Below are 15,078 nucleotides of genomic sequence, written 5' to 3'. Positions count from 1 at the left end.
GATTGAGATTCAACTAAATAAAATTTCCAAGCTCATCAATATTTTCTTCCTTTATAAAGTTTAAATGGTTTCTTTCCATTTATAGAAAATTACATAAAATTTCATTTTATAAATAATTTACCAGTAACAATACAATATATATATAATTTTTTTTATTATTATTTTTGTTTCGGTTTCATTATTAATCCTTCTCTAGAATCAAAGAACCTTTATAAGGACTTTTCAACAAAAGGTGAGTTAGCTAGTCTTTAACGAAAGTGAGAAAGAGTTTTCCTAGAAGCTCTTTTTTTTTTTTTTTGTACAGTAAACCTGGCAAATCGGTGGGCGAACATACTCGATTAGCATACACAGTGCACTGGTGTCATAACCGTAGTTGGTTTGGTTAGTTCACTTATCCAAAGTGGGAAAAAAAAAAGTTACCAATTAGAGAAACATTTTTCTAGTATTTTCTCAGCTAGTTCTTCAAATAATCGATTTTTCGTGCTGACAAGTAAAGTATTCTACTTAAATTTGTTTTACTGCACATAACAGACTTGAGATGTAGCTCAGGCTAGTTGCACTAAATGAATACGTATTTATGTTTTGTAAAAGAAGAAAACTCAGCAATAAATCCGAACGTTAAAGATTAGCTTTATTATTGATGCTTTTGATAAGTTTTGCTCTTGAGGTTAAAAGGGCATACTGGACAGTGATTTCAGGAATCCTACCGATTTTCAAAAAGATAGGACAAAAACAACACCTCCTGTGTATAAGGACAAGGCCTTAAAACAATAAGAATGTTTATTATTATTATTATTATTATTATTATTATTATTATTATGAGGAGATTGAACTGCCCACTCAGTCTCCAAAAGTTAGATAGGGCTAAATGGTCTCTCCTACTCCCGTATATACGGGAATAAAAAGGCGTTAGCTGATTTTTTTTTGATTTTTATTATTATTATTATTAGTTGGCAATATCTGATGGATATCTATAGACAAAACACTTTACATACAAAAGTGCAGTAAAGGGGGGGGTGTTAATTTTCAAGATGTAATTACTTGAAAACAAAATTCCCTTCCATCTGTCATTATTAATAAAAGTGTACAATTACACAGGGAAGCTTGTAATAAAATTTACGACTAAAAGAAGCACACTTTATACCCACAAAGTTATACAGTTGTCTACAATGCCCTCTCAAAAAAAAAAAAAAAAAAAAAAATGACATGAATACCAACGGTTGATCATTAACACTGAGTAAATATTGATTACAGCACGTAGGATATCACACATTCATAATTACTGATAGTAGCCAACAGCAACAAAGTGAATATCGCTGAATGATAGAATCAAAAATGAATATCATATAGTTGAAATAATAATAATAATACCAATAACTTAACAAACACGTAATATTGGCATGACATACTGTTTTTATAATAAAATACGCATTTTGATATAAATTTCTTCAATGGGTTTGAATTAGGTTGTATTCTAATTACTGAATGTTTAATGACCTCGTAGAGATTTAGAACAGCTAAAATAAGTGGTGCTACAGTTCTGTTGATCAAGTCCATTTCTTGCAGCTTCCAGAAAAAGTTCAGGAGATCCTTTGCCTTCTACATTATGTTTGGTGTGGAACTGTCTTTTACTGCAGAAAAAAAAAGACAAAGACAAATGAACGAATAAACAGATAATTAAAATAAATTATATTGTTTACTCATAAAAGGAATGGATTACTTATACTATGCAATATTTTTTTTGTTATTACTATTTTTATCTGTTTTCTGGATAAAAGAAGAGCATATGCAAACAGAAGTCTGTGCATACGATTATATTTATGAGGTGATTATTTATTTACTTCAGACTTTTGTAGACAATAGAAATGACATTTGTATCCTTAGTGTTAGGCCAATCTCCAACAGTGGAACTTTTTCTAAGCCTTTCTTCGATCGGTTGCTAAGTTAGTCGATCTCCGGAATGGACAGGTAGGGTTTTTCCCGGAAATCGTTACTCAAGTTATGGGTTTTTAATCCCTTAACTCAAGAAAATCGAAAATGGAACTCACTGTTTCAGACAATAATATACATAGGATTAGGGACTACGAGATAGTGGCAGTTGTCTGCTGTACTCTCCAGCAGAACAAGGCCTAATTAAAATCGCTGATATCCAACTATTTCTGATTTTCTAAGGGTGAATTTGGCTGCCCTTCAATCTTCAATCTTCAAGAGTTAGTTAGGGTTTAACGGCCATTTCTATTCCTTCTGGATGAAAACGTCGCTAGCGCATTGAGCCTGTGTAGCTCAGTGGATGTGGCGTTTGCACACCACCACGCTTGGCCGCACGAAGGAAGACTTCGTTTCGAGTCTAGTCGGCGACTAGAGGAAATTTTTCTACGCCTTTTTTCGACCGGTTCCTGTGTTAGTCGATCTCTGGCATGGGCAAGCAGGTTTTTCCTCCCGGAAACTCGGGTTTTTCGTCCTGTAAACTCAAGAAAATCGACCGTAGAACCCACATTATTTTTCAGACATTAAATATATTGTGTTAGGGTTAGGGACCACGAGATGGCGGCACATTTGAGCCGTCTCTCTTCACTGCATACTACTTAATTAGTGATAGCCTTGGGCCATCTGTCTCTGATTGGGTACCAGTGGAGATTGAACTGCCCACTCAGTCTCCAAAAGTTAGATAGGGCTAAATGGCCTCGCCTACTCCCGCATACGGGAATAAAAAGGCGTATATATCATATATATATATATATATATGTTTTTTATGGTGATATTTTTGTTGTAACCATTTGTTCAAACAAAACCGTTACAACAACCTTAGATCTCTACCCTACATTAAAGGTGCAACAGAAAAACTTGTTCCTAAAACAACATAAAACTTAAAATCTACGAACCTCTGGACAAAATCTCCACCTTACTGAGACAAATCAAGGATCTCCAGGATCCTTTCTCCTTCCCAGGCGTCTTCCTCTGTCAGTGTATGATCCAGTATTTTGGACAAACAAGACAGGCTACTATGGTAAGAAAAAAAGATGTATTCGAAATGGGCAATCTAAAATCAGACTAGCACAGCATGTCTCGGATGAAGACCATTTCTTCAGCTGGAAGAAAGCAAGTCAACAACAGAGATCCTGTTTCAAATCACAGGGACTGTTCTTGGAAGTAGCTCATGTGCTACGAAGCTAAGTGAACTGCAATAAACTGATGGTGTATTCCTACACAAATTTTGACATAATCTCAAAACATCCTCAAAGACAGCGGCACAGTTGTTCCTTTATAGGTGTGACTGTCGTATATACAGTCACAAGGCCATTTTATTTTCAAGTCTTCGCTGAGTGTATCTTCTTTGATAATGCTAGTTAAGCCGATAGAATGTTGGAGTGTAAATAATTAATTTAGTTAGAAAATTAGTTATTTTCATTCCAGTTCTATCGTAGTTTTTATTCCAGAACTTCAATAGGAATCCCTATAAAAGCTATAGAAATTTTAATATGAACATATTAATGATAGTACCCTGTTACTGATCTTTGAGAGTATTTGAAAGTTCATATTAAGAATATAACCATGATATGCAGAATAATATATAGCAATGATATGTAGGATAATACTAGGACATGCAATGTCCTAGTATTATCCTACATAACATTGCTATATATGTAGCAATTACATAAATTATATAAATTAGTAGCAATTACACAATTAAATAAAATTTCTGAATAACATAAAATTATTAAGAAGTTGATATAATAAAATAATATTGTTTACAATGGCAATATTTTTCTTATATTATGTCATATAACATTTTATAATGTGGTTTAAAACCATGTACTTATTATGTTTATAAAGTACACACACCTACTCAATTAGAAACTTTCATTCAATACTACGTTGACCCTCCTTTAATACCGTGTTGGATCGATCCTCTTCAATTCCCTGCGCATAGTTGGTGAGACATGGGTCGGGAACAGCCTTCATTAAATGCTTCGGTCAATTGCTGCAAACATGAAGTGGTTCTGTTTGTTCGTACACGTCTTCTTAAAAGACATCAATCTCTTGTCGTCGACAGGCTGTCTTAGGACCACAGTTACGCCTCTTAGACAAGCAATGTGGGTTATTTCCACACTGATTAAACACCCAGGATACTTTACCTTTCGAGAAACCAGTCAGCTCTGCTGGTTTCAGAATCGTGGCTCCAACCAGACGGGCTTCCACAATAAGCCCTTTATTGAACTTCGAATGATACTTCGTTTTTCCCCCGTTAATCACAGCATTCTTAAATAGCTGCCTAGAACACGTGGTGGTGTCGATGGCGCATGCGATGAAGTATTTTGCATATACTCTGCGTTAGTGACGTTTACGTTTATCTGCATAAATATTTCTAATTCAGTGGCCAGTATGTATATTTACTATTAAAGTCATTTACTATATTAGTCAACTCCAATCCCCTCCACAAGGATCAGCCGTATTTTTCAAATTAAAATAGGGATCCTTTGTTTCAAAAGGTTGAGAACCACTGCTGTGGTTCTCAACCTTTTGAAGGTATCAGGCAAAAACAGAGTGCTTATGAGAAAACGACTAGAATAAGTCTATAAGAAAGGGATCATTAGTTAACCAAATTAACCTTTTCTGGGCTGAATCAATCATTTTTAGAGAAGTTTTTGGTGCGCCACTGTATAGGTGGGAACAATAAAAGTCTAAAGTAGAGCGGATTGGGGGAGTTTATACAGTATTAGGGATTGTGCGGATGAGAAGTAATGTCTTGTACGGAAAAGGATATATTTTACAGGCAGGAATGGAATATGCTTATATTATGAAAGGTAAAATGTAACAATTTTAAGCCAATAGGGACAGGACCTCTGATATTAAGTAAACTATTTTCATTATTAGCGGAACTGAATTCGCTTTCAGTTAAAACAGTTCAATAATGAAATTAATACAAATATTATAAACGTAATGAAAGAAACAATAAAATAAAATCATAATTAAAAACATTCTTACGAGATAAGTTCGTCGATGGCTTTATTGAACACTCCTATATCCGGATTTATACCTTTAGTAGAGACTTCTTGATAAATTTCGCATACAAACAGTTCCTTACATTTTTCTTCTACCATCTGCCATTTGCCAAAAGCATGACGCAGCATATTCAAAAAGTTCTTGGTATCATCCTCTTCTAATAACGGCAATAAAGTCTCTGACATAAAGTCATTTGGAACAGATCGTTTTCCAATTCCAAAGGACGACAGTATTCCTCCAAGAGAACTAGTCACTCCTGTTCTTCCCAAAGCTACAACCATAGCAGGTAAGAGAGACAGACTATACAGCATGCTACCCATCATCAAAGTGCGAAGTCCCATATCTTTAGCCAGTGCCTGACGATGAAGTTGAAGTGTGCTCATGGAAGAACTAATAGAAGGGCGGATGTTGCTATTCGACTTTTCTAATTGTGGTGATGTTTCAGTTGCATTTGCCTGATTTTGAACACAGTTCCCAAACTGTGGATTAAGTGACAAACAAATGAAAAAGGAACAAAGGATACTTACTGATGGAATAGATGTTTGAATCTTCATCGCTACCTGCATAAAAGAGAATGAAAGGAAATCATTAATTAATATAAATTTGATTATATTGAATCGTTATGATACTTTCCTATTTCATATCTAGTACAAGATATTCATACAATATTTGGTCGAATCATTCGAACTGGTGCCATAATATTTAAAATAGAAAAAAGTTTAAAAACAGTATTATGGAATAATAGCTATGTTATATATGAATCATTCCCGTACAATTAATTTGTTTATTGTCGCTCGTGTTTTGTCGTGGTTAGCCTGTGAGAGTGACCAGGATACAGGTACTGGCATTTGTATCGGAGATGAGGTGATGCTCAAAGGTTACTACTTCCTAGTCGGGGCCAGTGTAGGCTACCATCATTCCCCGAAGTGTTCTATGGTGGTGGTATATGTGGTCACTGACTGGTTTGCTTTTTTTTTTTTTGAGGGATGAAAAACCCGAGTTACCGGAGGAAAAAATCCTCTTCCACTGGTTAACTCACCCTTTTTAGATTGAAATGAGCTGATAAGGATTCTCGCGACATAGGCAGAAGAAACTTTTATGAAGTCTTTTCGACCTAAAAGGTGAGACATTTATACTGAGTGAACTACAAAGGTTCCATTATATGAGTTTTGTCATTTCTAGGTTTGAGTTTAAAAGTCCTGCCTTTGCATGTCACGTAACGTGTTAGCGATGGATTCTTCTTGTCTGAGATACTTTTAGGCTCTAATCCGGTGCAGCGTGAGTACATTAAGGGAGTGGGATGATCGATTACTATTATTATTATTAGATCCAATCATAGAGTTCACAGTGACATAGAAAAATATAACAAGATAATCATAATCGCATCTTTGACTGGCAAATGTACCTATTTCAGGCTTTATCTAAAGGTCTCAGAATCGACAAAATATCAATGGAAAATGTGTGATGCCCCTGACAGTGCGGTTTCCTGCAGTTTAGATGATGTTATATATGGGAGGCTCAGTTTTTCCAGGTGGTTCATAAATTGTCATGATGTTGCTCCTAGGACTTCTCTGACAATTGACGTTGTTATTGTTGCTGCTGTTTTGGTCGAAATTCTTTTGGAGACGTTTGTTCGACTACAGTGATGTCCATCACACAATGTTTCAGATAACTGTTTAAATTTTCAAGCCCAATAATATCTTTGCATTTTCATTTCAAAAACGTTTTCAGCAGTTCTATTTCAAATGATTTTCTGGTTGGAAAATCATATCTCATATACAAGTTCCAGTTTATAGCTTTTACAATCAGATCATGTCTTTTCCGGTCCATTTTAGCGATCTTGCTAAGGAAATTGATCACATGACTCACTGTGTTGGAGTTGTTCATCCATGTGTATATTTCAAGATATACATACCATGACATCGTCCGTGGTGTGTGTGTGTGTGTGTGTGTGTGTGTGTGTGTGTGTGTGTGTGTGTGTGTGTGTGTGTGTGTGTGTGTGTGTGTGTGTGTGTGTGTGTGTGTGTGTGTGTGTGTGTGTGTGTGTGTGTGTGTGTGTGTGTGTGTGGAACAAACCTTTATTCACAGTTATATTAAACCACAAGTTGATGATCCCTTATTTTAAGGAAGTCGTCTGGAAAGGCTTCTTTATTAATATACTTGCGTTGATAACAGCATATACAGGGTGGCCCACAAGTCGAGAAAGGGGTTTAAAATGTGAATAACGTGTTTGATTATTAATTTTTTTGTTTTTTTCAAGTATTTTCAGGAACATTTGGGAAATTAATCATGGAATAGTTCACAACTCAACAACGAACGAAAATTGTGCAATTTTATTCTAAAAATCATTATTCAATGTTTCTAACACAAAAGAGCATATTGTCGCAATTTTAATGTAAATTAATTGGCCATCACGTTCTTCAACTCTTATGGTTCCGGTCTTCTTCCTATGGAGTTACCTGTAGGAAAAGGTGTATGCGAACAAGCCCCAGACAATCCGACAGCTGAAGGAAGAACATTCGAGCAAAAATTAGGGCGCTGCAGCCAAAAACGTTAACAGCTATAACAAAGGGCCCATCTTTGTAAGCCGAAAATGGAAGGAATTTATGTGATGTGGTTTTTCAAAAGTGATAAAAAAATCACCAGGTTGTGTATTTCGTTATAACAAAAAAGAATAAAAATAATTAATAAATAAAAAAGTTATTAAATGTTTAAACACCTTCTTGATTTATAAGTTTACTTTCCACATTCTATTTGGAAAGTAATGTTTGACTAGCTCATCGAAAACATGATTATTGGCACTAATACATGCTTCGACCTCAAAATCCTAGAGCATTATCACTATTTTAAGTATAATTTCAATCGTATCCGTTGTTGGAAATCAATTTCCAAGAAGGCACAAGTGATGCAAAATAGCTTCGGAAAATTTTCGTGAAATTTTATAGCATTATTTGTAAAAATCACAGGCATAATGATATGATAAATATGGCGGGCAGATTGATTTAAAAATTGGCATTCACCTGACAAAAAGGGCAAAGCATAATGCAAAACGAAATTTACGGAATCAGTCTTTGTACGAACAAGGAACTACGATAATACAGTACTTCTTATAAGGAAAAGGACAATAACTTCAAAAGGGATCTAACCAGAGTCGCCATTAATCTAGAACATGAGCATTAGTGATTCAAAAATTCACCAGGAGCTATATCCAATCTGCAAATTTCATCGTGATGCAGACAAGAAAAAGGAAAGATTGCTCTGAAAGGTTTTATACCCAAGAGGGCTATTCGACAATAGGAAAACTTCTAAAGGTATAGATTTGAGAAGGATGTGAATATCTAGTCAACTAGGATCCATTTCAGTATAGTTCCGACTTTCCCCATGTAAGAATAAAATAAAAATCCATCAATGTAATTAAGGACTAAGCTGACCCATCGGCCACCATAATCCGGAAGCATCACTTCTGCTTAAAAGAGGAAGACGGGAAATGGGAGTCTAAAGATTCGAATGAAGTATTCCTTGCTTAAGCAAAATATAGTTTTGTCGGTTACTAAAGTAAAAAGCCAAAAGGCTACAACAGAGTTTGCCATTTGTTCTGATCTTGAAATCACCTAAATGGTGACTCTTCTGTGCATTCAAGAAGAGTCACCGCCTAAGTGGGTAACTTTTCTTATGAACATAATTGCATCAGAACTGCACTCCGACAAGCAGTTTCCTGGTGAAGTTAAAAAAAAAAAAAAGAAGAAGAAGAAACAATACTAGTTATGCCTGCTTCCCAATAATAGTTCCAGATAGCCATAATATCCAGAATGATATCCACAAAGACGCTTCCGAGACTGTCACTTACTCTGGAAAATTACCTTATTGTCATTTCGATTTCAAAAATAAATAAATAAAATAACGGTACTGATTCCAAGGGTGAAGCTAATGCTTTTATATTCCCCGCTGTCCGATAGGGATACAGTGAGGGAAAAATTTATGAGCTGTTTGCTCGCCCTGAAGGGACATGAAGATTATGCATCATTACAGAAAATTAATGTGGCTTTTGGTCTTCTGTGTTTGAATAGATACATATCGTCATAGTTTACAGCTTGCTCAAACAGTCCATTGGGGTGAGTAGACGTCTTTAGGAAGAACTTTGTTGCTAGAGATTGTGGGAAAGAGTAGATATAAGGGGTATTTGTGTCTAGTTGAAGTTGATTGTCTCTGACAAACCATGGAGCGTTTAGAATAATTCTCAAACATTTGTTTTGCACATGTTGCAGTTTGAGAATGTTAGTATTGGAGGTATAGTTCCAGGCTGGAGAAAAGTAAGCGATTATTGGTCGAATCATCAGCTGATACAGAAGCAATTTGATTCTGATGTTTCGCTTGCTGTTAGGGGTAGAGCTGGGCGATGGCTTTAGATGCCTTTGCGCACATAGTCTTGATGTGCTGGTTAAAAGTTAATTTTTTTCCAGCTCTACACCAAGGTATTTTGTTTCTGCCTGCCAGGGAATTTTAGTATTGAACAGGAAGACGTCTCCTGTAAGAGATATCGATATTTTCTTGAAGAGAATGGCCGTGCTCTTTTGAGATTTACTTTGGGATTTAGTCTCCATTTGGAGAACCATTTCTCTAGCTTTAGGAGTTTTTCTTGAAGTTTTTCAGTAACAAGGTGTGGCCGAGGAGATCTGGCTAATATTGCTATCATCTGCATATTGGGCCATTATGGATGGTTGTGTGGAATATCTGACATTATATAGAGAACAGTAATGGAGCCAGCAAGGATCCTTACGGAACTCCGGCCAAGATATGGCGCTGGGCTGAGATTGCACCGTTTATCTCGACTTGCATGGTTCTATTCTGTAGATATGATCTAATTAGGAGTACCATTTTCAATGAGATGTCAGCTGAGATAAGTTTATGTAGCAATCCAAAGTGTCAAATGCTTTGGATAAATCAAGGAAAACAGCTCCAGTGTATTGATGCTAATTGCAGCTGGTGGTGATATATTCAACTATTCTGAGGATTTGTTGAGTAGTACTATGGTGTTACCGATAACCAAATTGTTCTTTTGGAAGGATGTTTAGTTCATTTACTGAAGCTTGAAGTCCTGAGAGGATGACTTTCTTTGCAATTTTACCCGAGTTGGAGATGAGATTGATGGGACGATAATTTTGAGGCAGGTGTGGATCCTTGCCTGGCTTATGTATGAAGATTATATCAACCACTTTCCAAATGGGAGGAAAATAGTGAAACCTTAGGATTGCATTTATTATTAACGTCAGATGCACTACAGCTTTTCGGGGTAGCAGCATAATCACTTTATTTGTGATGCCATCTGGACCACGAGCTTTTTTTGTTCTTTAAATTCTTTATGAAATCATATAATTCATCAGGTGATGTGGATGCGATATGGTCAGCACCGGTAACAGGGAGTTTTAATGAGTGTTTGACCTGTCTATGAATTTTATACAAGTGATTGAAGTTTTTAAGTTTTCATATGAAGGCTTCCACTGCTCTTTTAAATTTATTGCTATGGCTTCTGCCTTTTCTGCGTCTGTGTGAACAATTCCTAGGTCAGAAAGTAGAGGGGGAAGGGATCTGCCTTCGTTTCTGATATTACTCAGTAGTCCCCAGATAGGGTGATCAGTACATGAGATAGAGGCTTTCTTTTCTTCCCAAATTTGATCTGTGTGGGCCTTGAGCTCATCTCTCCCTTCACCATTTAGTCTGTTCAGAACTTTTTTATCTTGTGGCGCGTGGGTGTTGTGGATTCTCTTTCTTGTTTTGTTTTTTTCTTTGATCACAGTGTCTTCTGGCAGACGACCGTTTGGGGGCAGTTGTGGAGGAGAATTTCAATTTCAATTTTTATTTGACTAGATGGGCGAAGCAAGAATGCTTTTCATATTCCCCGTTATCTGTAGAGGACAATGTAAGGATAGGGTGTTATTGAGCTATGAGCTCTGATCATGGCAGGAGGGTAACAGTAACATCCGAGCCTCAGTTAGAACTTCATTGGCTACAGCACTGCCATCCATTACCCTACCTGAGTACCCATTTTAGTTGCCCACTGAAGATTTTAGTCGTCACTGTAGCCCATGAATGTCATACAACATGCATGGGCTACAGTGACGACTGGCTACAATCAGGCTATTCTTATCCGGGCCACCACATATCAAAATTTATGTTTTATTTTAATAATATAAAAGGTGTTTTAAGATATTATATATTATTAAATCATAAAATTTCTTAGAAGTAATTTTTATAATTTTAGAGTTGTTTTAAGTAATTCTTAAAATATTAATAAAAAATTTTAATTGAAATCTTATTCACAGTTTATTTTGCGATGTTTAGAAATTAAATTGACGCTTGCGACGAAATACTAAAAATGCTTACTTAGCTTATGAATAAGTGAAAATTGAAATCATGAAAACAATAGTTATTCATTTGGGGTTTTGTTCCGGTGCATATTTTTTTACTGATTTATTTAGTTTCAGTAATTTATTTATTTAACTAAGTTAATGCTAACAGAGCAGTGATATGAAATTAAAAAACGGACTCGAAAGGTTGCCTGATTATAATGAGAATTTAACTAAATGTAATTTGGCTAAATGGGATGAAAATCCTTAAAAGTGGAATGAAAGCATAGGATTTAATACTAAAATTCATTATGACTATGGAGATTCTAATGAACTGAGAGTTGTAATGCTGGGCTCAACTTAATATATAATATTTCCCCCTTCAGTTCCATTAATTTGAAATATTGTCGAAAATGTATATACCATTCAGTCGCTAAACTGGGCAAACTATTTTTAAATTACGACTGAAGCAACTGAGACGATGAGGATCTTGTATTATTATGTTTTTTAACTACTGACAGTATGTGTATTTCGCTGGATGAAAAGTCCGAGTTTCTTGGAGGGACCCCTTCCAACTCCTGATAAGACTAGCTAACTCACCTCAACTGAAAAGTTCTTGTAAAAGTATAGGACTGACACCGAAGACTTTTTCAATACATGGCAGGAAGAGAGAATAAACAAGAAGGTAACACTCTAGAAATTGTGTAAACACGATGTTAGGACCAGGTTTTTTTTTTTTTTTTTTTTTTTGCTTGCAGGATGGTGAATAAGTGGACTGGGTTGCCAGAGGTGGTTGTGAGTGATTCTTCGGTGAGTGAGTTTAAGTAAGAAACTTGTTTTAGTAAGGAAATAAAGTGCTACCTCCCACAAAGGGGATGGACGTAGACCATCAGATCTTTATAAAGTTTAACGTGTTTCTTTATAAAGCAGTTCCATGAGGAACCGACTTTTGTGAAGGATATACTCTGTGTACTTTTTTTGTATACTTTGTACACCAAAGTATATCAAGTATACTTTGGACGGTTATGGGAGTTTAAGTGCCCGTTTAGAAGCATAGAAGAAGACGAACTAACAACCAGGTATTATAAAACCATCTAAAAACAGTCCTTAAATATTTTGAAGTGTACTTCTATATTAAGAATTTTTTTAACGTTTTTATCATAAAAATATTTGGGAAATATTCTTTCAATGCTGTTTAACTTATATCACTTGTTCGCTTATTCAGAATTTCACTTTCTTTCACTTATTTTCAGAATTTAATTCCGCATATTCCACATAATTCCACACGAAATGCTGCTGGTCTGCATGTGATGATCCTTAAATTGTTTAGTTCATCCGGGGTAGTTCTGTTTGAGAATTGCAGATTTGAAATCTTTGCCTTTTTACTATCTTGAAGGCAGAGGACGAGAAAATGATTATGTCGACAATATAATTCATGATCTGGTGTTTATGTACCAAAATTATTGAGTCAAAAATTGATTGGTACAGCATTACTCTCTATGGTAAGTGACGATGACTTATTTTAATGGTTTTTAAACATTTCATACATTTCTGCACCTATTTTATTAACTTTCACCAGAAGATGAGGTCTACGCATCGCTTCATTTCATAGCATAACGGAGGGAAAAACAAATATGCTTGCTTTTAAATCCCCCTCCCCTTTTTCTTCGTTCTTTTCAAACTAAAGTAAAATTTTCTTTCCAGGTACGCACCACCAAGAAATATTAAATATCTTACTTGGCTGGGTCTACAAAAATTTTATACTAAATATTTTGGATTAGTTAGCATGTAATATCCAAGGAGTATCCATAAGCTTGTTACGAGATTAAAGTAAATTAAAATTTGTTTTTTTATTACTAAAGCAGAAATCAATCTTTAATAGTTTTGCACATCTTTTGTATAGTATGTCTTAATGGTCAACTTTATATAGTTTTTTTTTTTTTAACTGGTAGTCCGAATGTTTTTTACATACTAACTGAAGCCAATTGGGAAGCCTAGGAATTGTATATGAAAATGTTTCTAAAATAGTTAAAGAATAAAAAAAAGAAAACAAACTCAATTAACCGATACCATAACTACATTCATTTTTTTTGTTTGTAAAGCTTTTGAAATCTTGTCTGCTTTGTTTGTATAAAAGAAGTTTTCCATAAAACTTGTTAAAGGTAAATTGTATCCAGGCAGATCTTTGACTTAAATCTTCTTGTCTGTTTGTTTGATAAAACTGATTTCTTTTGGAAAAGTTGAGGAAAGCAAAGAGAGAGAAAGTGATACATTAAATTATGTTCATGTGGTGTTGATGTTTGCAGATACTCCTGTTTAGTTTTAGACCACGTTACAATTCACCTAAGATCCTAACCGCTAGAAGAAATAGAAGCAGATCTTTTCCCAGATATCGACGCTTAACTTTCCTTATAAGGACTGGCTTAAAGGGACGAAGCAAGAATGCTTTTCATCCTCCCCGTTATCTGTAGAGGACAGAGTACGGATAAGGTGTTATTGAGCTATTAAAGCTCTGATTATGGCAAGAGGGTAACAGCAATAGCCGAGCCTCAGTTAGAACTTCATTGGCTACAGCACTGCCATCCATTATTCTCCAAGGGTATTAATCACCGCATCTCACGGTCGATCAATTCACCGCCGATCTTAATTTATTCTTATATCCTTATAAGGACTGGCTTAAAAGGGCGAGGCAAGAATGCTTTTTATATTCCCCGTTATCTGTAGAGGACAGTTTAGGGATAAGGTGTTATTGAGCTATTAAAGCTCTGATCATGGCAGGAGGGTAACAGCAATAGCCGAGCCTCAGTTAGAACTTTGCTGGCTACAGCATTGCCATCCATTACCCTCCCTGGGTAACAATTTTAGTCGCCTCGTACGACATACATTAGCTACATTGGAGCTATTCTTATTTCGGTAATATTTTTGTAATCATTTTTGTAGTTTAACATTGAAATTTTATTAAGGTGTATTAAGAAAGTCGACTAATATTTACAAAAAATAACAGTATATGCAAATATTCTATTCAAATCTAGTTTCTACTTTTATATTATTAATTTTATTTATTTTTAGATAGTTTTATGTTAAGAAAATATAAATGTCATGATTTAAGTTATTAAAATGGATAGGATTTAGTTTTGAAAGATGGCTTATTTATAGATACTTCTTTTCCTTTGCAAATAGTGTGCGTCTTCGGATTATTCGATTCACTGAAATATTCAATAACTGTTTCATTTAAACAATGTAATTTTATTATGTTTTGTGCTACTAAAAATTCTAACAAAAAAATGATTGAACATAAACTTACCTTATATGTATTTTACTTCTCCTCTATAATTTGTATCCTTTTTAGTTGTCGTTAGAAATAAGCACGGAAATCGAATTAGGAAGCCCAACTATTTTATACTTGGGTGTTGCCCTTAACGTTTTATCCAGTGTAACTTTTACAAGGAGTTCGAGCATATCGTCACGTGACAACCGCATTGTATTATTTTCCGGAAGCACAATCCACTTTGTAAGCACTTGGAAACAACATCTGACAGAACAAAAGTAGGAAAGACCTTTGAGATTTTTATAAATGAAAAAAAACTTTCTTTATGACATTTTGTTCCTTCTATTGTTAGGTTACCGCCATTATTTCAGGTTGCTATGGGAACGGGCTACTCATCTATCTCGTATACTGTTCAGGCTGTTAAATAACGATTGTGTACAAGGTTAGCTAAGGATTAACTGA

At 35.2% G+C, this 15,078-nt stretch overlaps 1 protein-coding gene across 1 annotated transcript; it reads right to left on the bottom strand.

The window, feature by feature from the left end:
- Positions 1–1,447: 1,447 nt before the first annotated feature.
- Positions 1,448–14,710, bottom strand: LOC150095058 (uncharacterized). Its single transcript, XM_090411589.1, has 3 exons — positions 14,653–14,710; positions 4,987–5,564; positions 1,448–1,631 (listed from the first exon to the last, which is right to left on the bottom strand). The coding sequence occupies exons 2-3, from the start codon at positions 5,556–5,558 to the stop codon at positions 1,490–1,492; spliced, it is 714 nt and encodes a 237-aa protein (XP_090267715.1). The 5' UTR covers positions 5,559–5,564; positions 14,653–14,710; the 3' UTR covers positions 1,448–1,489.
- Positions 14,711–15,078: the final 368 nt, after the last annotated feature.

The sequence above is a fragment of the Typopeltis vanoorti genome, chromosome 21 (genome assembly GCF_054136105.1).
Source record: "Typopeltis vanoorti isolate ZY-2024b chromosome 21, IOZ_Tvanoo_1.0, whole genome shotgun sequence".
NCBI lineage: Eukaryota > Metazoa > Arthropoda > Arachnida > Uropygi > Thelyphonidae > Typopeltis > Typopeltis vanoorti.
Note: the sequence above shows the minus strand (reverse complement) of the source record. Positions and strands in the feature narration are given on the sequence as shown.

What these genes read in the sequence shown, in the direction of transcription:
- LOC150095058 (XM_090411589.1), bottom strand. Translation starts at nt 5,558, where the DNA reads ATGAAGATTCAAACATCTATTCCATCAGTAAGTATCCTTTGTTCCTTT. An exon ending in GCCATCGACGAACTTATCTC is followed by an intron (nt 1,632 to 4,986) that starts GTAAGAATGTTT and finishes TTTTTTCTGCAG; the next exon opens with TAAAAGACAGTTCCACACCA.